The sequence below is a fragment of the Ranitomeya imitator genome, chromosome 3, assembly GCF_032444005.1.
Source record: "Ranitomeya imitator isolate aRanImi1 chromosome 3, aRanImi1.pri, whole genome shotgun sequence".
NCBI classification, from domain to species: domain Eukaryota; kingdom Metazoa; phylum Chordata; class Amphibia; order Anura; family Dendrobatidae; genus Ranitomeya; species Ranitomeya imitator.
The window spans coordinates 291,858,707-291,882,952 of record NC_091284.1 but is presented as its reverse complement, the minus strand read 5'-3'; the positions used below and the strand labels follow the sequence as shown (position 1 = coordinate 291,882,952).

General features: G+C 46.6%; 1 protein-coding gene across 13 annotated transcripts in view; it reads left to right on the top strand.

Annotated features, from left to right (window-relative positions):
- Positions 1–24,246, top strand: part of ZC3H11A (zinc finger CCCH-type containing 11A) — a 142,826-nt gene that overhangs the window by 112,340 nt on the left and 6,240 nt on the right. For all 13 annotated transcript variants that reach the window (XM_069756540.1, XM_069756539.1, XM_069756535.1 and 10 more), the window contains one exon: positions 17,247–17,299. In XM_069756540.1, the coding sequence (XP_069612641.1) occupies positions 17,247–17,299 (53 nt within the window). The remainder of the gene's footprint in view (positions 1–17,246; positions 17,300–24,246) is intronic.

Here is a 24,246-nt window from a genome sequence, read left to right as displayed (position 1 = left end):
CCGGAGCTCCTGTGCCGATAAGCGCACACTCCGGGTGTAGAAAGATGGCCGCCGCTCCGGAAATGCGGCAGGACTTCCGGGTCATCGCCGCGCGCATGTGCTGTAGCTTCTTCTCCCTGGAGGATGTACGCAGGAAACCGGAAGTGCGGTGAACGCCGGGGGTGGCGCCGGATTCAAATAGGGAGATGCTGCACACATGGTTGTCACACTATCTCCCTGTAACCATGGAGGACAGCGATCCACAGCAGGAGCTGCAGCCAAGGCAGCAGCACCACAGGAAGGCAGACCCAAAGAGTACCAGGAGAAGTGGGTCTAGCAGCCGTTCCACACAGCGCAGCAGATCTGCTGCAATGACTAATACTCCTCCTCAAGAACTTCCTCTACAAGACCCAGGCCCTCCTCCAGAACCGGTACCTGCCTCCACATCCGAATGGTGAGTGATCTCCGTGAATGAACATATTTTATAGGGAATGAAGAGGTTGGAGAAAAAGAAATCCTGCCCCACCTGTAACAAAGCTTTACAGGTAACCTGGGACATAAAGCTTTGCAAATCATGCATCCAACGCTTGTTATGTGAGGAGACCCCCGACTTCGCATCTGAACTTAAAAACATAATCGGGTCCGAGGTTCAGAATGCCCTTTTATCTTCCAAAAAAGGGAAGGAAGGAGACGGTACATTCCCACTCTGTCCGATCCTCATCTGAAGATGCAGATTCGGACGATTCTAATTCCTCCCTATCCTCCGAGGAAGATTCGGGCCGGCATTGCTTCCCACTAGAAGTGGATACTCTAGTGAGAGCCGTTAGGGCTACAATGGGGGTTGAGGAGCCCAGACCCGATAAAACGGCCCAAGATGTAATGTTCGGAGGTCTGGGACAAAAAAAGCGGAGGACATTTCCTCTAAATCCCAATGTCCAGACACTAATTAAAAAGAGTGGGAGAAACCGGATAGGAGAAATTCTTCGGTGCCCTCGCTTAAAAGAAAGTATCCCTTCGAAGATGAGGCATCCTCTTCCTGGGACAAGGCACCAAAACTGGATGTAGCGGTGGCCAAAGCCTCAAAAAAATTTGCGATCTCGTTCGAGGATATGGGTACCCTCAAAGACCCTTTAGATAAGAAAGCGGATACATTTCTTAAAGGGGCATGGGAATCGGCTGGGGGTAGCTTGCGACCTGCACCTTCAGATCTCTAATGGTGTGGATTGACCAGCTAGAAAGTCAAATTAAAGATGGGTTACCCAGAAATAAGTTGCTGGATTCAATCCCTGTAATTAGAGCAGCAGCAGCGTTGCTGGCGGACTCCTCAGCAGACTCCGTGCGCTTAACATCTACACTATGTTCCAAATTATTATGCAGATGACATTTTTCTCGGGTTTTCCTAAATGGTCGGTGCATATGAAAGTCAGTCTAATAAAAGTCATCACCCGTTAGAGTATAAATCGAATTTTATTGAAGAAACCTCCCAATAACAGTATAATCTACAAAATGAATAAAAACTCAAAATGCACTGTTCCAACTTATTAGGCAGTTAATTTTCTAAACATTTGATATGTTTTAAAGAACTGAAAATGCTCATTTGTGGAATTAGCAGCATTAGGAGGTCACATTCACTGAGCAAAAAAGCTATTTAACTCCAAAACATCCTAACAGGCCAAGTTACATTACATAGGACCCCTTCTTTGATATCACCTTCACAATTCTTGCATTCTTGAGTTTTTGGAGAGTTTCTGCTTGTATTTCTTTGCATGAAGTCAGAATAGCCTCCTAGAGCTGCTATTTTGATGTGACCTGCCTCTCACCCTCATAGATCTTGTGCTGGATGATACTCCAAAGCTTTTCTATAGGGTTGAGGTCAGGGGAAGATGGTGGCCACACCATGAGTTTATCTCCTTTTATGCCCATATCAGCCAATGACTCAGAGGTATTCTTTGCAGCATGAGATGGGGCATTGTCATGCATGAAGATGATTTTCCTCCTGAAGGCACGTTTCTGCTGTTGGACCATGGAAGAAATTTGTCAGTCAGAAACGCTATTTACTTTACAGAGGTCATTTTCACATCTTTAGGAACCTTAAAGGGCCCCACCTGCTGTTTCCCCATGATTCCGGCCCAAAACATGATTTCTACACCTCCTTGCTGACGTCGCAGCCTTGTTGCGACAAGGTGGCCATCCACCAACCATCCACTATTCCGTCCATCTGGACCATCCAGGGTTGCTCGACACTCATCAGTAAACAAGACTGTTTGAAAATTAGTCTTCATGTATGTCTGGGCCCACTGCAACCGTTTCTGCTCATGAACACTGTTTAGGGGTGGCCGAATAGTAGGTTTATGCACCACAGCAAGCTTTTGAAGGATCATACACCTTGAGGTTCGAGGGACTCCAGAGGCACCAGCAGCTTGAAATAACTGTTTGCTGCTTTGTAATGGTATTTTGGCAGCTGCTCTCTTAATCCAATGAATTTGTCTGGCAGAAACCTTCCTCAATATGCTTTTATCTGCATGAACTCTGAAGAGATTTGTGACTGAAACAAAGCACAGACACAGTATGATGATCACAAAGTTTTTGTGAAGTATCTAATTTTTTCATACCTTGTCCAAGGCATTGCACTATTTAACGCTTTTCAGCAGCAGAGATATCCTTTTTATTTCTCATATTGCTTGAAACCTTTGGCCTGCTTAATAATGTGGAACATAATTTTTAAGTAGTTTTCCCTTTATTAGAATCACCTGGAAAACTAATCGCATGTGTTTAACCCCTTAGCGACCGCCGATACGCCTTTTAACGGCGGCCGCTAAGGGTACTTAAACCACAGCGCCGTTAATTAACGGCGCTGTGGAAAAAGTGAATAGCGCCCCCCAGAGTCGGATTTTCTCCGGGGACCCCAGAGAACATGATTCGGGGGGGGGGGGGGGGGCTTAACCCACCCCGCATTTGCGATCGCCGGTAATTAACCGTTTACCGGCGATCGCAAAAAATAAAACAAAAAAATACCGCGATCTCTTTTTAATTTCTCTGTCCTCCGATGTGATCGCACATCGGAGGACAGAGAAAATGGGTCCCAGGTAGCCCCCCAATACTCACCTATCTCCCCCGATGCTCCTCGTGTCTCCTGGTGGGCGCCGCCATCTTCAAAATGGCGGGCGCATGCGCAGTGCGCCCGCCGGCTGGCCCCGCGAGAATCTTTGGGGTCTCGGCTGCCGGGGGTAGCCGAGACCCCAAAGAGCATGATCGGGGTCGGTTTTACCGGCGACCGCAAAAAAAAAAAAAAAAAAAAAAAAGTAAAGAGTAATTCTCTGTCCTCTGATGTGATCGCACATCAGAGGACAGAGAAATAGGGGGATTCGGGGACCCTACAATACTCACCTGTGTCACTGGATCCTCTTGCTGCTCCTCCTGGCCGCCGGCAGAAGAAAATGGCAGGCGCATGCGCAGTGCGCCCGCCATCTGTCTCCATCTGCCGGCCGGCAGGAGAACAGCAGTTGGGGCTAAAATTAGGGTTAGGGGTAGGGCTAGGGTTAGGGCTAGGGTTGGGGCTAAATTTAGGGTTAGGGTTGGGGATAAATTTAGGGTTGGGGCTAAATTTAGGGTTAGGCTTCTTTCACACTTACGTCGGTACGGGGCCGTCGCAATGTGTCGGCCCGACATACCGACGCACGTTGTGAAAATTGTGCACAACGTGGGCAGCAGCTGTAGTTTTTCAACGCATCCGCTGCCCAATCTATGTCCTGGGGAGGAGGGGGCGGAGTTACGGCCACGCATGCGCGGTCAGAAATGGCGGATGCGACGTACAAAAAAACGTTTCATTGAACGGCAATACAAGTCTATGGGCAAAAAACGCATCCCGCGGGCATATTTGCAGGATCCGTTTCTTGTCCAAAACGACGGATTGCGACGGAATGCCAAACGACGCAAGTGTGAAAGTAGCCTTAGGGTTGGGGCTAAAGTTAGTGCTAGGGTTGGGGCTAAAGTTAGGGTTAGAGCTGGGGTTAGGGTTAGGGTTTGGATTAGGGTTGGTATTAGGGTTGGGGTTGGCATTAGGGTTAGGGCTTGGGATTAGGGTTAGGTTTGGGATTAGGGTTAAGGTTAGGGTTGTGATTAGGGGTGTATTGGGATTAGGGTTAGGTTTGAGGTTAGGGTTGAGATTAGGATTAGGGGTGTGTTGGATTTAGGGTTTTGATTAGGGTTATGGTTAGGGTTGACATTAGGGTTGTTTTGGGGTAAGGGTTGTGATTATGGTTAGGGTTAGTGATTAGGATTATGGATCAGGTTGGGATTAGGGTTAGGGGTGTGTTGGGGTTAGGGTTGGAGCTAGAATTGGGGGGTTTCCACTGTTTAGGTACATCAGGGGGTCTCCAAACACGACAGCCAATTTTGCGCTCAAAAAGTCAAATGGTGCTCCCTCCCTTCTGAGCTCTGCCGTGCTCCCAAACAGTGGGTTACCCCCACATATGGGGCATCAGCGTACTCTGGATAAATTGGACAACAACTTCTGGGGTCCAATTTCTCTTTTTACCCTTGTGAAAATAAAAACTTGGGGGCTACAATATCTTTTTTGTGAAAAAAAAAATATTTTTTATTTTCACGACTCTGCATTCTAAACTTCTGTGAAGCACTTGGGCATTCAAAGTTCTCACCACACATCTAGATAAGTTCCTTGGGGGTCTAGTTTCCAAAATGGGGTCACTTGTGGGGGGTTACTACAGTTTAGGTACATCAGGGGCTCTGCAATCGCAACATAATGCCCACAGACCATTCTATCAAAGTCTGCATTCCAAAAAGGCGCTCCTTCCCTTCTGAGCTCTGCCGTGCGCCCAATCAGTGGTTTACCCCCACGTATGGCGCATCAGCGTACTCGGGATAAATTGGACAACAACTATTGCAGTCCAATTTCTCCCATTACCCTTGTGAAAATAAAAACTTGGGGGCTACAATATCTTTTTTGTGGAAAAAAAAATATTTTTTATTTTCACGACTCTGCATTCTAAACTTCTGTGAAGCACTTGGGCATTCAAAGCTCTCACCACACATCTAGATAAGTTCCTTGGGGGGTCTAGTTTCCAAAATGGGGTCACTTGTGGAGGGTTTCTACTGGTTAGGTACATCAGGGGCTCTGCAAACGCAACATAATACCCACAGACCATTCTATCAAAGTCTGCATTCCAAAACGGCGCTCCTTCCTTCTGAGCTCTGCTGTGCGCCCAAACAGTGGTTTACCCCCACATATGGGGTACCAGCATACTCAGGACAAATTGGACAACAACTTTTGGGGTCCAATTTCTCTTGTCACCCTTGTGAAAATAAAAACTTGGGGGCTAAAAAATCTTTTTTGTGGAAAAAAAAATATTTTTTATTTTCACGACTCTGCATTCTAAACTTCTGTGAAGCACTTGGGCATTCAAGGTTCTCACCACACATCTAGATAAGTTCCATGGGGGGTCTAGTTTCCAAAATGGGGTCACTTGTGGGGGATTTCTACTGTTTAGGCACATCAGGGGCTCTCCAAACGCGACATGGCGTCCGATCTCAATTCCAGCCAATTCTACATTGAAAAAGTAAAATGGCACTCTTTCTCTTCCAAGCTCTGCGGTGCGCCTAAACAGTGGTTTACTCCCACATATTGGGTATCAACGTACTCAGGAGAAATTGCACAACAACTTTAGTGGTCTAATTTCTCCTGTTACCCTTGTGAAAATAAAAATTTGTGGGCAAAAAGATCATTTTTGTAGAAAAAATGCAATTTTTTATTTCACGGCTCTACGTTATAAACTTCTGTGAAGCACATGGGGGTTCAAAGTGCTCGCCACACATCTAGATAAGTTCCTTAAGGGGTCTAGTTTCCAAAATGGTGTCACTTGTGGGGAGTTTCCACTGTTTAGGCACATCAGGGGCTCTCTAAACGTGACATGGCGTCCGATCTCAATTCCAGCCAATTCTGCATTGAAAAAGTCAAATGGCGCTCCTTCACTTCTAAGTTCTGCGGTGCGCCCAAAAAGTGGTTTACCCCCACATATGGGGTATTGGCGTATTCAGGAGAAATTGCATAACAAAATTTATGGTTACATTTCTGTTTTTACACTTGTGAAAATAAAAAAAAAATGGTTCTGAATTAAGATGTTTGCAAAAAAAAGTTAAATGTTCATTTTTTCCTTCCACATTGTTTCAGTTCCTGTGAAGCACGTAAAGGGTTAATAAACTTCTTGAATGTGGTTTTGAGAACCTTGAGGGGTGTAGTTTTTAGAATGGTGTCACACTTCATTATTTTCTATCGACCCCTCAAAATGACTTCAAATGTGATGTGGTCCCTAAAAAGAAATGGTGTTGTAAAAATGAGAAATTGCTGGTCAACTTTTAACCCTTATAACTCCCTAACAAAAAAAAATTTTGTTTCCAAAATTGTTCTGATGTAAAGTAGACATGTGGGAAATGTTATTTATTAACTATTTTTCGTGACATATCTCTCTGATTTAAGGGCATAAAAATACAAAGTTTGAAAATTGCAAAATTTTAAAAATTTTCGCCATATTTCCGTTTTTTTCATAAATAATCGCAAGTAATATCGAAGAAATGTTACAACTAACATGAAGTACAATATGTCACGAAAAAACAATCTCAGAATCAGCGGGATCCGTTGAAGCGTTCCAGAGTTATAACCTCATAAAGTGACAGTGATCAGAATTGCAAAAATTGGCCTGGTCATTTAGTACCAAATTGGCTCTGTCACTAAGGGGTTAAGATTGATTTCAGTTATCTATTGAGCCCTGAGACACAATACCATCCACAAGTTTATTTGAAAAACAAAACAATTACCGTATATACTCGAGTATAAGCCGACCCGAGTATAAGCCGACCCCCCTAATTTTGCCACAAAAAACTGGGAAAACTTATTGACTCGAGTATAAGCCTAGGGTGGAAATGCAGCATTTACCGGTGAATTTCAAAAATAAAAATAGATCATTATTTCCCCATAGCTGTGCCATATAGTGCTCTGCACCGTTCATATTTCCCCATAGGTGTGAACCATATAGTGCTCTGCACCGTTCATTGTGCCCCCTAGCTGTGCCATATACGGTGCTCTGCACCGTTCATTGTGCCCCATAGATGTGCCATATACGGTGCTCTGCACCGTTCACTGTGCCCCATAGCTGTGCCATATACGGTGCTCTGCACCGTTCACTGTGCCCCATAGCTGTGCTGTGCCATATACGGTGCTCTGCACCGTTCACTGTGCCCCATACATAGCTGTGCTGTGCCATATACGGTGCTCTGCACCGTTCACTGTGCCCCATAGCTGTGCTGTGCCATATACGGTGCTCTGCACCGTTCACTGTGCCCCATAGCTGTGCTGTGCCATATACGGTGCTCTGCACCGTTCACTGTGCCCCATAGCTGTGCTGTGCCATATACGGTGCTCTGCACCGTTCATTGTGCCCCATAGCTGTGCCATATACAGTGCTCTGCACCGTTCACTGTGCCCCATAGATGTGCCATATACAGTGCTCTGCACCGTTCACTGTGCCCCATAGATGTGCCATATACAGTGCTCTGCACCGTTCACTGTGCCCCATAGCTGTGCCATATACAGTGCTCTGCACCGTTCATTGTGCCCCATTGCTGTGCCATATACAGTGCTCTGCACCGTTCACTGTGCCCCATAGCTGTGCCATATACGGTGCTCTGCACCGTTCACTGTGCCCCATAGCTGTGCTGTGCCATATACGGTGCTCTGCACCGTTCACTGTGCCCCATACATAGCTGTGCTGTGCCATATACGGTGCTCTGCACCGTTCACTGTGCCCCATACATAGCTGTGCTGTGCCATATACGGTGCTCTGCACCGTTCATTGTGCCCCCTAGCTGTGCCATATACGGTGCTCTGCACCGTTCACTGTGCCCCATAGATGTTCCACATAAATTTGTGCCGCCGCTGCCGCAATAAAGAAAAAAAACACATACTCACCTCCCTTGATTGCAGCTCCCGGCGTCTCGTTCCGGCGCCTCCATCTTCCCGGCGTCTCTGCTCTGACTGATCAGGCAGAGGGCGCCGCGCACACTGTATGCGTCATCGCGCCCTCTGCCTGAACAGTCAGAGAGCAGAGACGCCGGGAAGATGGAGGCGCCGGCCGGGAAGATGGATCGGCGCCCGGCGGCTGGAACGAGGACAGGTGAATATGCTATACTCACCTAGTCCTGGCGATCCTCGCGCTGTCCCCTCCTGGTCTTCGGTGCCGCAGCTTCTTTCTCTATCAGCGGTCACCGGCACCGCTGATTAGAGAAATGAATAAGCGGCTCCGCCCCTATGGGAGGTGGAGCCGCTTATTCATTTCTGTAATGAGCGGTCCCACGTGACCGCTGAAGAGAGGAAGAAACTGCAGCGCCGAAGCCCGTGGGACGGCAGGGACAGCGCGAGGATCGCTGGGACTAGGTAAGTATACCCCAGCGCCCTCACCCCCTCACCCGCCGACCCCACCGCTACCGTGACTCGAGTATAAGCCGAGGGGGGCACTTTCAGCCCAAAAATTTGGGCTGAAAATCTCGGCTTATACTCGAGTATATAAATCTTTGACACTTAAATCCAATTAGCATAATAATTTGGAACACCGTGTAAGGCCGCTGCTCTCTCCAATGCAGCCAGAAGAACCTTATGGCTCGAGCTGGCCTGGAGACCTCCAAACAAAGTTGAAACTATGTTCTATCCCATGCGAAGGGAATTTTTTGTTTGGAGAGACCCTGGATGACATCCTCCAGACAAAAAGGAGGGGTCTCCAAATCTGGGTACAGCCCCGTTCAGACAGTACTTTTGGAACCGGAGATTTTTCCGTCGTAGACCCCCAGGGAGCAGAAGAAGTGGGAAGAAGGGAGAAGAAGGGATAGGGGTTACCTCTTTGACAACACCTCCCGTGACAAAAAGCCCTCCAATTGACATTTTTCCTACGGTGGTGGGGGGAGGGGGGGGTGGGGGGGGGAGACTCACATCATTCCTTCCCGCCTGGAAGAAAATATCCAACAACATCTGGATTTTAAATATCATACAGTTTGGTCTAAAAATAGATTTTGTTTCTTTTCCCCCCCGGAATTACATAGTAACAAAAACAAGATCTTCGGCAGCAGAACAAGCAGCATTAGAGAGAGAAATTTTTTCCCTACTGAAAAAATCTGTAATTCGGGAAATCTCCCCTCAGGAAATAGGGGAAGGTTTTTTCTCCCCTCTATTTTTAGTACCGAAACCCGACTGGTCCTTTCGGACAATTCTAAATCTAAAAAACTTAAACAGATAAGTAAGAAATCACAAATTCAAAATGGAAACAAAGTCTACCATAAAAATCCTTTTCCCGAATTGCTACATGGTCGTGATAGACCTAACCGATGCATATTACCATGTGCCCATCCGCGATCAATCTCAAAAATTTCTCAGGATGGCCGTCTCCATAAAGGGACAAATAAGGTATTTCCAATACAGGGCTCTCCCATTCGGGATCTCAGTAGCTCCACGAATATTCACGAAAATTGTAGCGAAAATGATGGCCCACATAAGGGAACAAAATATATTAATAGTCCCTTACCTGGATGATTTTCTTATTGCAAGCAACTCTGCTCAAAGTTGCAGGGAACAGAGAAACCAAGTAATGACCATTCTGATGGACTTGGGGTGGCTCATAAATGTAAAAAAATCAAAGTTGGTACCCTGTCAAGTACAGGAGTTCCTAGGGCTGACGTTAGACTCCCGGATCCAAGAATGCCGACTCCCAGGTCCCAAAAAAGACAACATATTAACCATGATAGCACGAACGTTACACAATCCCTCCATGACTCTAAGGAGAGCAATGTCGCTACTAGGCTCACTACCCTCATGCCTACCAGCGATATCCTTCGCACAATTCCACACAAGGGAGCTTCAGTGGCACATACTAGAATGGCAGTTATTACTAAAAAACAATTTGGAAAGCCGGGTCATCCTAAATTCCTCAGTTATTCTTTCCGTTCTTTGGTGGGGAAAGAACCAAAACCTGTCAAAGGGAGTCCCTTGGGTGCCAAAAATATCTCGGATAATAACAACCGATGCGAGTCCCAGAGGGTGGGGGGGCTCACATGGGGGACAGAGTGGCTCAGGGAAACTGGTCAGTTAAGGAACTATCAGCATCCTCAAACCAAAAAGAACTTTGGGCGGTGCATCAGCCTCTTCTGTCTTTCCTAACCTACATTCAGGGACATCATGTCCGAATTTTTTCGGACAACAAAGTGACTGTACCGTATATAAATCACCAGGGAGGAACAAGGTCTCGATCACTGATGAGTTCCTCCGCCAAAATTATCAAGATTGCGGAAGAAAATCTACTATCCCTCTCTGCGCTACATATTCAGGGTTCAAGCAACGAGAAAGCAGATTACTTGAGTCGAACTCCATTAAAACAAGCCGAGTGGTCCCTAAACCAATCTATCTACAACCAGATCACAGAAATGTGGGGAACACCAACAATAGACTTATTCGCCAATTCCAAAAACAAGAAGGTAAACAAATTCTGCTCACTGAACCCGGAAGGCAATCCACAGGCTCTAGATGCCTTTCTGATTCCATGGACCCACAAGTTGACTTATGCCTTTCCTCCAACCATTCTGATCCCGGCAGTTATTCGGAAAGTCAGAAAGGACAAAACAAAAATGATCCTTATAGCCCCGTTCTGGCCAAAAAGAACGTGGTTTTCCTGGCTGAGGATGCTATCGGTCTCAGACCCATGGGTCCTACCGAATATACCAGACCTGCTACAGCAGGGGCCAATCTTCCACCCACAGGAGTCGAACTTGCATTTGACAGCCTGACTTTTGAACGGAGACTATTAAAAGAAAGGGGTTTCTCAGACAACTTAGTTGCTACGCTATTAAAAAGTATCACTACTAAAATATATGGGAAAACATGGAGAAAATTCCTGTCTGTCTCCAAGGTAAAAGTCCAGGATGGGCCTTCAATTCCTAAAATACTTGAGTTCCTACAAAAAGGTCTGGAACAGGGGTTGGCGGTCAGTACTCTTAAGGTACAGATAGCAGCTCTAGGAGCACTCTATAATCAAAATATTGCGGCCGACCCATGGGTAATAAGGTTTATTAAGGTAGTAACAAGATCAAAGCCCTTAATTACTCAAAAGATGCCCTCATGGGACCTAAATTTAGTCCTCTCGGCGTTAACGGGTCCTCCATTCGAACCCATAGAGATGATTCCCATTAAAACATTATCACTTAAGACCATTCTCTTGGTAGCATTAACATCTGCGCGCAGAATAAGTGACATTCAAGCCCTATCCTCTAATCCACCTTTCACTAAAATATTGGATGATAGGCCGGGTCGGGTCTAAGAGTGACTGTTTGCCAAAAGTGGCGTCAAAATTCCATAGGTCACAAGAAGTATCCCTGCCGTCCTTTTGCCCAAACCCAAAAAATGAGAAAGAGCAGAGCTTCCATAATCTAGACGTCAGAAAATGCCTAGTCCAAAACTTAGATTCCACCAGGGAGTATAGGAAGGAAGGCTCTTTGTTTGTCTGTTTTCAGGGTCCCAGAAAAGGATTCCGGGCATCCAAAGATACTTTGGCAAGGTGGATAAAGAAGGCGATAGCCTTGGCATATTCATCCTCGGGGGAATACGATCCCGGATGGTATAAGAGCGCATTCCACAAGAACAGTAGCTACCTCATGGGCTGAGAGGTCAGAGGTATCGATAGAGCAAATATGTAAGGCGGCCACCTGGTCATCACCATCAACCCTTCTTTAGACACTATAGATTAAATCTAGCCTCTGTGTCTGACTTAACCTTCGGACGAAGGGTTCTCGAGGCGGTGGTCCCTCCCTAAGCTTAGTCTCTGCAATTCTCTCCGTAGTGCTGTCATGGGAGACCGAGAAAGTCATAGTTACTCACCGATAACGGTGTTTCTCGGAGCCCATGACAGCACCCGCTTATTCCCTCCTATCACGAGTGCAGTGAGCACCTTTAATTACATATAATTTATATAGTATAGTCTAGGCACAGGGTTCCTCTATTAAGAAATGTTGTAATATGATTTTTTTCTCTGTTGTAAACTAACCTGGAGGTCCTCCAATGCTCTGTAAACCAACTGATGCGAGGGAGAGGTACCGCCCTTTTATCTGTAGGTTTCCTGTCCCTGAAGGGCGGATCCCCTCTCTCCGTAGTGCTGTCATGGGCTCCGCGAAACACCGTTATCGGTGAGTAACTATGACTTTCCGCAGCATGTTAATTTTTTGTGCGGATTCCGCAGCGTTTTACACCTGTTCCTCAATAGGAATCCGCAGGTGAAATGCGCACAAAAAACACTGAAAATCCGCTCTAAATCCGCAGGTAAAACGCAGTGCCTTTTACCTGCGGATTTTTCAAAAAATTGTTTGGAAAAATCTCACACGAATCCGCAAAGTGGGCACATAGCCTTAAGGTACCGTCACATTTAGCGACGCTGCAGCGATCTAGACAACGATGCCGATCGCTGCAGCATCGCTGTGTGGTCGCTGGAGAGCTGTCACACAGACAGCTCTCCAGCGACCAACGATGCCGAAGTCTCCTGGTAACCAGGGTAAAAATCGGGTTACTAAGTAAGACTTCACCGCTGTGCTCTGCTTTACGGCCAGCCGGCGCTGACACAGTGCAGGGAAGCAGAATGCCGGGGGACGTGACAGACACCGGAATGTAAGTATGTAATGGTGTTTTTTTTTTTTTACATTTACACTGGTAACCAGGGTAAATATCGGGTTACTAAGCGCGGCCCTGCGCTTAGTAACCCGATGTTTACCCTGGTTACCAGTGAAGACATCGCTAAATCGGCGTCACACACGCCGATCCAGCGATGTCAGCGGGTGATCCAGCGATGAAATAAAGTTCTGGCCTTTCTGCTCCGACCAACGATGTCACAGCAGGATCCAGATCGCTGCTTCGTGTCAAACACAACGATATCGCTATCCAGGACGCTGCAACGTCACGGATCGCTAACGATATCGTTGTTAAATTGTTCAGTGTGAAGGTACCTTTAGGGTTCGGGTTGGAAATAGGGTTAAGATTAGGCTTGTGGTTAGGGTTAGGAGTGTGTTGGGGTTAAAGTTGTGGTTAGGGGTGTGTTGGGGTTAGGGTTGTGATTAGGGGTAAGGCTACAGTTGGGATTAGGGTTAGGGGTGTGTTGGTGTTAGTGTTGAAGTTAGAATTGAGGGGTTTCCACTGTTAAGGCACATCAGAGGTCTCCAATCGCAACACGGCGCCACCATTGATTCCACCAATCTTGCGTTCAAAAAGTCAAATGGTGCTCCCTCCCTTCCAAGCCCCGACGTGTGCCCAAACAGTGGTTTACCCCCACATATGGGGTACCAGCGTACTCAGGAGAAATTGGATGCCAATAATTGTTGCCCAGTTTGTCCTGTTACCCTTGCAAAAATAAAAAAATTGCTTGCTAAAACATAATTTTTGAGGAAAGAAACATTATTTTTTATTTTCACGGCTCTGCGTTATAAACTTCTGTGAAGCACTTGGGGGTTCAAAGTGCTCACCACACATCTAGATTAGTTCCTTGGGGGATCTAGTTTCCAAAATGGGGTCACTTGTGGGGGGTTTCTACTGTTTAGGCACATCAGGGGCTCTGCAAATGCAGCGTGACGCCCGCTGACCATTCCATCAAAGTCTGCAATTCAAAACGTCACTACTTCCCTTCCAAACCCCGACGTGTGCCCAAACAGTGGTTTACCCCCACATATGGGATATCAGCGTACTCAGGACAAACTGTGCAGCAACTATTGGGGTCCAATTTCTCCTGTTACTCTTGTCAAAATAAAAAATTGCAGGCTAAAAAATAATTTTTGAGGAAAGAAAAATGATTTTTTATTTTCCCGGCTCTGAGTTATAAACTTCTGTGAAGCACTTGAGGGTTTAAAGTGGTCACCGCACATCTAGATTAGTTCCATGGGAGGTCTAGTTTCCAAAATGGGGTCACGTGGGGGAGCTCCAATGTTTAGGCACACAGGGGCTCTCCAAACTCGACATGGTGTCCGCTAACGATTGGAGCTAATTTTTCATTTCAAAAAGTCAAATGGCGCTCCTTCCCTTCCAAGCCTTGCCGTGTGCACAAACAGTGGTTTGTGACCACATATGAGGTATCTGTGTACTCATGAGAAATTGCCCAACACATTTTAGGATCCCTTTTATCCTGTTGCCTATGAAAAAATTAAGGCTAAAAGAATTTTTTTGCGAAAAAAAAGTACATTTTCATTTTTACGGATCAATTTGTGAAGCACCTGGGGGTTCAAAGTGCTCACTATGCATCTAGATAAGCTCATTGGGGGGTCTAGTTTCCAAAATGGGGTCACTTGTGGGGGAGCTCCAATGTTTAGGCACTGGGGCTCTCCAAACGCGACATGGTGTCCGCTAAAGATTGGAGCCAATTTTTCATTGAAAAAGTCAAATGGCGCTCCTTCCCTTCCGAGCCCTGTCGTGCGCCCAGACAGTGGTCCCCCCCCCCCCCCCCCCACATATGGGGTATCGGCGTGCTCAGGACAAATTGTACAATAACGTTTTTTACCTTGGGAAAATTAAAAAAATTGTTGCTAAAACATCATTTTTGTGACTAAAAAGTTAAATGTTCATTTTTTTCCTTCCATGTTGCTTCTGCTGTGAAGTACCTGAAGGGTTAATGAACTTCTTGAATGTGGTTTTGAGTACCTTGAGGGGTGCAGTTTTTAGAATGGTGTCACATTTGGGTATTTTCAGCCATACAGACCCCTCAAACTGACTTCATATGTGAGGTGGTCCCTAAAAAAAAAAAAGGCTTTGTAAATTTCGTTGTAAAAATGAGAAATCGCTGGTCAAATTTTAACCCTTATAACTTCCTAGCAAAAACATTTTTTGTTTCCAAAATTGTGCTGATGTAAAGTAGACATGTGGGAAATGTTATTTATTAACTATTTTGTGTCACATAACTCTCTGGTTTAACAGAATAAAAATTAAAAATTTCAAAATTGCGAAATTTCAAAATTTTTGCCAAATTTCCTTTTTTTCACAAATAAACGCAAAAATTATTGACCTAAATTTACCACTAACATGAAGCCCAATATGTCATGAAAAAACAACCTCAGAACCGTTAGGATCCGTTGAAGCGTTCCCGAGTTATTACCTCATAAAGGGACACTAGTCAGAATTGCAAAAACAGCCAGGTCATTAAAGGGAACCTGTCACCCCGTTTTTTCAGATTGAGCTATAAATACTGTTAAATAGGGCCTGCGCTGTGTGTTACTATAGTGTATGTAGTGTACCCTGATTCCCCATGTATGCTGAGAAATACATTACCAAAGTCGCAGTTTTCGCCTGTCAATCAGGCTGGTCAGGTCGGGTGGGCGTGTTCACAGCGCTCTTTTCTTCCCCAGCTTTCCGTTGGTGGCGTAGTGGTGTGCGCATGTCCAATTTCCGAATTCCCTGCGCCCACGTGAAGACACAGCGCGCGATCTGCGCTGTCATCCCTTTCATCGGTGGGGGCGGCCATCTTCCTGGTGCCGCGCGTGCGCAGATGGAGTGCTCTGCTGCACGGGGCTTCAGGAAAATGGCCGCGGGATGCCGCGCGTGCGCACAAGAAATCGCGGCGGCCATTTTCCCAAAGCCGAGTTTCTCGGCTTTGGGAAAATGGCTGCCGCGATCTCTTGTGCGCACGCGCGGCATCCCGCGGCCATTTTCCTGAAGTCCCGTGCAGCAGAGCACTCCATCTGCGCACGCGCGGCCCCAGGAAGATGGCCGCCCCCACCGATGAAAGGGATGACCGCGCAGATCGCGCGCTGTGTCTTCACGTGGGCGCAGGGAATTCGGAAATTGGACATGCGCACACCACTGCGCCACCAACGGAAAGCTGGGGAAGAAAAGAGCGCTGTGAACACGCCCACCCGACCTGACCAGCCTGATTGACAGGCGAAAACGGCGACTTTGGTAATGTATTTCTCAGCATACATGGGGAATCAGGGTACACTACATTACACTATAGTAACACACAGCGCAGGCCCTATTTAACAGTATTTATAGCTCAATCTGAAAAAACGGGGTGACAGGTTCCCTTTAAGGTCAAAATAGGCTGGGTCATGAAGGGGTTAAGGCCAAAAGGGGCATGTCCTTGAAGGGAATCTGTTGCATTGAAAATGCAGTCCGTTCTGCAGGTGTGGTGACCCTATACAATTTCACCCATTGTTTCAGGTGTGAATGTCTATTTTCTTAAGGTACCTTCACACACAATTATATCGTGAAGGATATCATTGCAACGTCATGCTTTTTGTGACGTAGCAACGATCCCGCTAACTATCTCGTTGTGTGACAGCGACCAACGATCAGGCCCCTGCTGGGAGATCGTTGGTCGTGGGGAATGATCAGGACCTTTTTTTGGTCGCCGATCACCCCGCTGTCATCGCTAGATCGGCGTTTGTGACGCCGATCTATCGATGTGTTCACCTGTAACCAGGATAAACATCGGATTACTAAGTGCAGGGCCGCGCTTAGTAACCCGATATTAACCCTGGTTACCATTGTAAAAGTAAAAAAAAAAAAACACTACATACTCACATTCCGATGTCTGTCACGTCCCCCGGCGTCCACAGGGTTAAAATGGCTTTCGGCAGGTGCGCTGCTAATGCACACGCTCCGGCCGAGAGCTTCCCTGCACTGACTGTCAGTGCCGGCCGTAAAGCAGAGCACAGCGGTGACGTCACCGCTGTGCTCTGCTTTACGTCCGGCACTGACGGTCAGTGCAGGGAAGCTTCTCGGCAGCAGTGCGTGCGTTAGCAGCGCTCCTGCCGAAAGCAGTTTTAACCCTGTGGACGCTGGGGGACGTGACAGACATCAAAATGTGAGTATGTACTGTTTTTTTTTTTTTTTTAAATTTTTTTTTTTTAACTTTTACAATGGTAACCAGGGTAAATATCGGGTTGCTAAGCGCGGCCCTGCACTTAGTAGCCTGATGTTTACCCTGGTTACCCGGGGACTTCGGCATCGTTGAAGACAGTTTCAACGATGCCGAAGTCTTTCCCCGGATCGTTGGTCGCTGGAGAGAGCTTTCTGTGTGACCGCTCCCCAGCGACCACACAACGACTTACCAACGATCACGGCCAGGTCGTATCGCTGGTCGTGATCGTTGGTAAATCGTTTAGTGTAACCGGTACCTTTAGTGTCAATTCTAGGTATGTTTATATGGCATTGCTTTGTGTAAATTGTAATTCATGTTTCCTTCTCTTCACAGCTTCCAGTAGCAGAATCCTCAGACAGTGCAAAACCAAAACATCTCAAGCTCAGGTATTTGAATCATAAATAAATGTAATTTTATTTCCCAGTGAAGACTGCATGTTTGATTCCATACTGACAAATGCATGTCGGTGTGATGTAAGTGGTGGCTAGCAATTTTCAATGGGGAGGTTAGAAATGCATAAAATGCTGCATAGCGGTGGTAGATTTTTCCTCCCCTATAGGGGAATTACAGAGTAACTTCTCACCAGTCTAGGGCTGCACGTTCTATTTAGTAAGACTGTGCAGCTCCGCACTATTGATTTTATGAAATATAGTTTAGTGTAAAACTGCTCCTAATGCTCCCCCACTTTTTCAACCCGGTGGGCCGAAGCTTCTGGTTTGTGGGTTTTCACAGTGAGAGAGTAAGGCTTTGTGCACACGTTGCGGATTGGTGTGCAGATTTTTCCGCACTGTTTGTGCAAAATCCACAGGTAAACTGCACAGCGGATTTACCGCGTTTTTTGTGCAGATTTCACCTGCGGTTTTACACCTGCGGATTCCTATTGGGGAGCAGGTGTAAACCGCTGCGGAATCCGCACAAAGAATTGACATGCTGTGGAAAAAACACTGCGACGTTTCCGCAGCATGTGCACTGCGGATTTTTTTTTTTCCCATACGTTGACATGGTACTGTACAACGCATGGAAAACAGCTGCAGATCCGCAGCAAAATCCGCAATGTGTGCACATATCCTAAGATTTCACCCTTTCCACTAACCCAATTCTGTCACATTCTTTCCAAGGCTGTTGTCGAGCGATATCTCTGTAAGGATGTTACCATTGGTTTAGGAAACTTGTACTGGCCTGAGATCTCAGAATCAACCATTGCGATCCGGCCACATGTAGCTGTGACGTAAGAAATGGGGTGTTATATCCTTTGCAGTTACGCCGTCTTGATTGAGTTACTACTATGTGTATGTACAGTGGGGCAAAAAAGTATTTAGTCAGTCAGCAATAGTGCAAGTTCCACCACTTAAAAAGATGAGAGGCGTCTGTAATTTACATCATAGGTAGACCTCAACTATGGGAGACAAACTGAGAAAAAAAAATCCAGAAAATCACATTGTCTGTTTTTTTATCATTTTATTTGCATATTATGGTGGAAAATAAGTATTTGGTCAGAAACAAACAATCAAGATTTCTGGCTCTCACAGACCTGTAACTTCTTCTTTAAGAGTCTCCTCTTTCCTCCACTCATTACCTGTAGTAATGGCACCTGTTTAAACTTGTTATCAGTATAAAAAGACACCTGTGCACACCCTCAAACAGTCTGACTCCAAACTCCACTATGGTGAAGACCAAAGAGCTGTCAAAGGACACCAGAAACAAAATTGTAGCCCTACACCAGGCTGGGAAGACTGAATCTGCAATAGCCAACCAGCTTGGAGTGAAGAAATCAACAGTGGGAGCAATAATTAGAAAATGGAAGACATACAAGACCACTGATAATCTCCCTCGATCTGGGGCTCCACGCAAAATCCCACCCCGTGGGGTCAGAATGATCACAAGAACGGTGAGCAAAAATCCCAAAACCACGCGGGGGGACCTAGTGAATGAACTGCAGAGAGCTGGGACCAATGTAACAAGGCCTACCATAAGTAACACACTATGCCACCATGGACTCAGATCCTGCAGTGCCAGACGTGTCCCACTGCTTAAGCCAGTATATGTCCGGGCCCGTCTGAAGTTTGCTAGAGAGCATTTGGATGATCCAGAGGAGTTTTGGGAGAATGTGCTATGGTCTGATGAAACCAAACTGTAACTGTTTGGTAGAAACACAACTTGTCGTGCTTGGAGGAAAAAGAATACTGAGTTGCATCCATCAAACACGATACCTACTGTAAAGCATGGTGGTGGAAACATCATGCTTTGGGGCTGTTTCTCTGCAAAGGGGCCAGGACGACTGATCCGGGTACATGAAAGAATGAATGGGGCCATGTATCGTGAGATTTTGAGTGCAAACCTCCTTCCATCAGCAAGGGCATTGAAGATGAAACGTGGCTGGGTCTTTCAACATGACAATGATCCAAAGCACACCGCCAGGGCAACGAAGGAGTGGCTTCGTAAGAAGCATTTCAATGTCCTGGAGTGGCCTAGCCAGTCTCCAGATCTCAACCCTATAGAAAACCTTTGGAGGGAGTTGAAAGTCTGTGTTGCCAAGCGAAAAGCCAAAAACATCACTGCTCTAGAGGAGATCTGCATGGAGGAATGGGCCAACATATCAACAACAGTGTGTGGCAACCTTGTGAAGACTTACAGAAAACGTTTGACCTCTGTAATTGCCAACAAAGGATATATTACAAAGTATTGAGATGAAATTTTGTTTCTGACCAAATACTTATTTTCCACCATAATATGCAAATAAAATGATAAAAAAACAGTCAATGTGATTTTCTGGATCTTTTTTTCTCAGTTTGTCTCCCATAGTTGAGGTCTACCGATGATGTAAATTACAGACGCCTCTCATCTTTTTAAGTGGTGGAACTTGCACTATTGCTGACTGACTAAATACTTTTTTGCCCCACTGTATGCATGTGTGTCTGAATGACTTGGCCTTAGATAATCAGGCGAACATCTTCAGTTTTGTACTAATAGAATTCTTGATCTTTATGTAGCATTGCTTTCTAGCTTCTGGAATATCTGATTTCTTATATTGGTAGATGTATGGCTGCCGTCACACTAGCAGTATTTGGTCAGTATTAGTGTTGAGCATTCCGATACCGCAAGTATCGGGTATCGGCCGATACTTGCGGTATCGGAATTCCGATACCGAGATCCGATACTTTTGTGGTATCGGGTATCGGATACATAGGGATGTGTAAAATAAAGAATTAAAATAAAAAATATTGATATATTTACCTCTCCGGCGGCCCCTGGTGAGTCCGCGTGTAACCGGCAGGCTTCGTTGTTCAAAATCAGCGCTTTTAGGACCTGAGAAACACGTCCCGGCTTCTGATTGGTCGCGGGCCGCCCATGTGACCGCCACGCGACCAATCACAAGCCGCGACGTCACCGCAAGCTATTAACGCGCTCATTTTTAAAAATGAGCGCGTTAATGGCTTTCAAAGACGTAGCGGGTTGTGATTGGTCGCGGCCGCGACCAATCACAAGCCGCGACGTCACCGCAAGCTATTGACGCGCTCATTTTTAAAAATGAGCGCGTTAATGGCTTTGAAAGACATAGCGGCTTGTGATTGGTCGCGTGGCCGCGACCAATCACAAGCCGCTACGTCTTTGAAAGTCATTAACGCGCTCATTTTTCAAAAATGAGCGCGCTAATAGCTTGCGGTGACGTCGCGGCTTGTGATTGGTCGCGGCCACGCGACCAATCACAAGCCGCTATGTCTTTCAAAGCCATTAACGCGCTCATTTTTAAAAATGAGCGCGTCAATAGCTTGCGGTGACGTCGCGGCTTGTGATTGGTCGCGGCCACGCGACCAATCACAAGCCGCTATGTCTTTCAAAGCCATTAACGGGCTCATTTTTAAAAATGAGCGCGTCAATAGCTTGCGGTGACGTCGCGGCTTGTGATTGGTCGCGGCCGCGACCAATCACAACCCGCTACGTCTTTGAAAGCCATTAACGCGCTCATTTTTAAAAATGAGCGCGCTAATAGCTTGCGGTGACGTCGCGGCTTGTGATTGGTCGCATGGCGGTCACATGGGCGGCCCGCGACCAATCAGAAGCCGGGACGTGTTTCTCAGGTCCTAAAAGCGCTGATTTTGAACAAAGAAGCCTGCCGGTTACCCGCGCTGAGTTCAGGGGCCGCCGGAGAGGTAAATATATCAATATTTTTTATTTTTATTCTTTATTTTACACCTCCCTATGGATCCCAGGGCCTGAAGGAGAGTTTCCTCTCCTTCAGACCCTGGGAACCATGAGAATACCTTCCGATACTTGATGTCCCATTGACTTGTATTGGTATCGGATATCGGTATCGGCGATATCCGATATTTTTCGGGTATCGGCCGATACTATCCGATACCGATACTTTCAAGTATCGGACGGTATCGCTCAACACTAGTCAGTATTTAACATCAGTATTTGTAAGCCAAAACCAGGAGTGGGTGATAAATGCCGAAGTGATGCATATGTTTCTATTATACTTTTCCTCTATATACTATATATTGTCCACTCCTGGTTTTGGCTTATAAATACTAATGTAAAATACTGACCAAATACTGCTAGTGTGACGGCAGCCTATTACTTTGGCATTGTGCTGGGATGTGAGCTGAGCCAATGAAGGAGCTGAGCACTTTATCTCCTAATAATTGTGCTGGACTTGATCTAGGTATGACAGGCTCTCCTCCTGCTCTTGGTATTAGACTGCACAGCTATCCTGTCCATGGCTGATGATGGTGTGACATGTCACCAGCTCTGTCCATCCTCACATGGAAAAGCTGCTTTTCTGTTGGACAAGGCTAATGGTTAGGTCTCATGCTCCTCCGTCAGCAGCCATTTTATGGACCGAAGTGCCCTGAAAAAAGCTGAACTAACAAAAGAAAGTTAACCTCCTTTTATGGTGTAATTGGTCATTTTACATTTTATGAATGCAAGATAAGAAATTCTGTGATATATCTTATTAGAGATATAGGGTCTGATTCATCAAAGCTTTTATGCCAGTATTTGAGTATAAATAGTGTTAAACGTTGCAAAATTTTGGTGCAGCTCTAGTTGGTGTTAAAACATAGTGAATTTTTCTCGCTCCATTTTTGCCCTGCTTTGACAAAGTGAGTAGAGCGGAGATGGTATGGTGCAGTGAGTGCCACTCGTCAAATTCATGACAAGTTATGGCATTCAGGAAGCCACTCATTTTACTCCAGTAGGCCTGACGCTACATGAAGCATACGCCTCTTCGTGAATTGGGAGCCTCTGACTCTCAACATGTCTTCTCATCAAAACCAGCATAAACACTGATCATTCACACTCTCAGATTACTAGTAAAATGTGTAATTCGCTCAGTGGTGAGAAATGTGTTAGGCCGGCGTCACACTCGGCGTAAGACAATACGGTCCGTATCTTACGGCCGTAATACGCTGAAAAGTCCCCAAAATAGTGGTCCGTATCTACTCTGTAGGCAGGGTGTGTCAGTGTATTTTGCGCATGGCATCCTCCGTATGTAATCCGTATGGCATCCGTACTGCGAGATTTTCTCGCAGGCTTGCAAAACCGACATACGGATATACAATGGATCCATGGGCTCAAAAAATAATACAAACATATGTACTGTGTGTATATATATATATATCTATATATCTATATATCTATATATCTATATATCTATATATCTATATATCTATATATATATCTATAATATAAAGCTGGGAGCGTCACTCTGTCCGAAGCCTTTATAGACTGCGCAGGCGCAAGCGCCGGCGCAGTCTGGCCCCCACAGAGTGACGCTCCCAGGAGATCGCGGTATGCGTAAGCACTGAACGCATACCGCGATCTCCACAGGAGAGTCAGGGACCGTGGACGCGCCAGGAGGGAGGGTAAGTATATTCACCTGTCCTCCGTTCCAGCGCTGCGTGCGGCTCCGTCTCCTCTGCTGTGACAGAGTCCAGTCACAGGCAGAGGAGCCGGAGTGTGTGTTCAAGAAAATGGCGCCGGAAAGCGCGGACTGCGCAGGCGCCGATTCCTGCTGCCGGAATTGGCGCCTGCGCAGTCCGCTCTTTTCGGCGCCATTTTCTTGAAGACACACTCCGGCTCTACTGCAGGTGTGTCTTCAAGAAAATGGCGCCGGAGAGCGCGGACTGCGCAGGCGCCGATTCCTGCTGCCGGAATCGGCGCCTGCGCAATCCGCGCTTTCCGGCGCCATTTTCTTGAACACACACCTGCAGTGGAGCCGGACGATAGGTGAGTATTTTTTTTTTTTTATATGGCAGCAGCATACGGGGGCATATAATACAATAGTGGCGCAGGATGGCAGCAGCGCATGACATAACGGGCGCAGGATGGCAGCAGGATGGGAGCAGCACATGACAGAACGGGCGCAGGATGGCAGCAGCGCATGACAGAACGGGCGCGCCGGATGGCAGCAGCACATGACAGAACGGGCGCAGGATGGCAGCAGCACATGACAGAACGGGCGCAGGATGGCAGCAGCACATGACAGAACGGGCGCAGGATGGCAGCAGGATGGGAGCAGCACATGACAGAACGGGCGCAGGATGGCAGCAGCGCATGACAGAACGGGCGCGCCGGATGGCAGCAGCACATGACAGAACAGGCGCAGGATGGGAGCAGCACATGACAGAACGGGCGCAGGATGGCAGCAGCGCATGACAGAACGGGCGCAGGATGGCAGCAGGATGGGAGCAGCACATGACAGAACGGGCGCAGGATGGCAGCAGCGCATGACAGAACGGGCGCGCCGGATGGCAGCAGCACATGACAGAACGGGCGCAGGATGGCAGCAGCACATGACAGAACGGGCGCAGGATGGCAGCAGCGCATGACAGAACGGGCGCAGGATGGCAGCAGCGCATGACAGAACGGGCGCAGGATGGCAGCAGCGCATGACAGAACGGGCGCAGGATGGCAGCAGCGCATGACAGAACGGGCGCAGGATGGCAGCAGCACATGACAGAACGGGCGCAGGATGGCAGCAGCACATGACAGAACGGGCGCAGGATGGCAGCAGCACATGACAGAACGGGCGCAGGATGGCAGCAGGATGGGAGCAGCACATGACAGAACGGGCGCAGGATGGCAGCAGCACATGATGGAGACCATATACCAATATAAATGCTCGCCACCCGGGCGTAGAACGGGTTCAATAGCTAATATATATATATATATATATATATATATATATATATATATATATATATATATATATATATATATATATATATATATATATATATATATATATATATATATATATATATATATGTATATATATGTATATACAGGTCCTTCTCAAAAAATTAGCATATAGTGTTAAATTTCATTG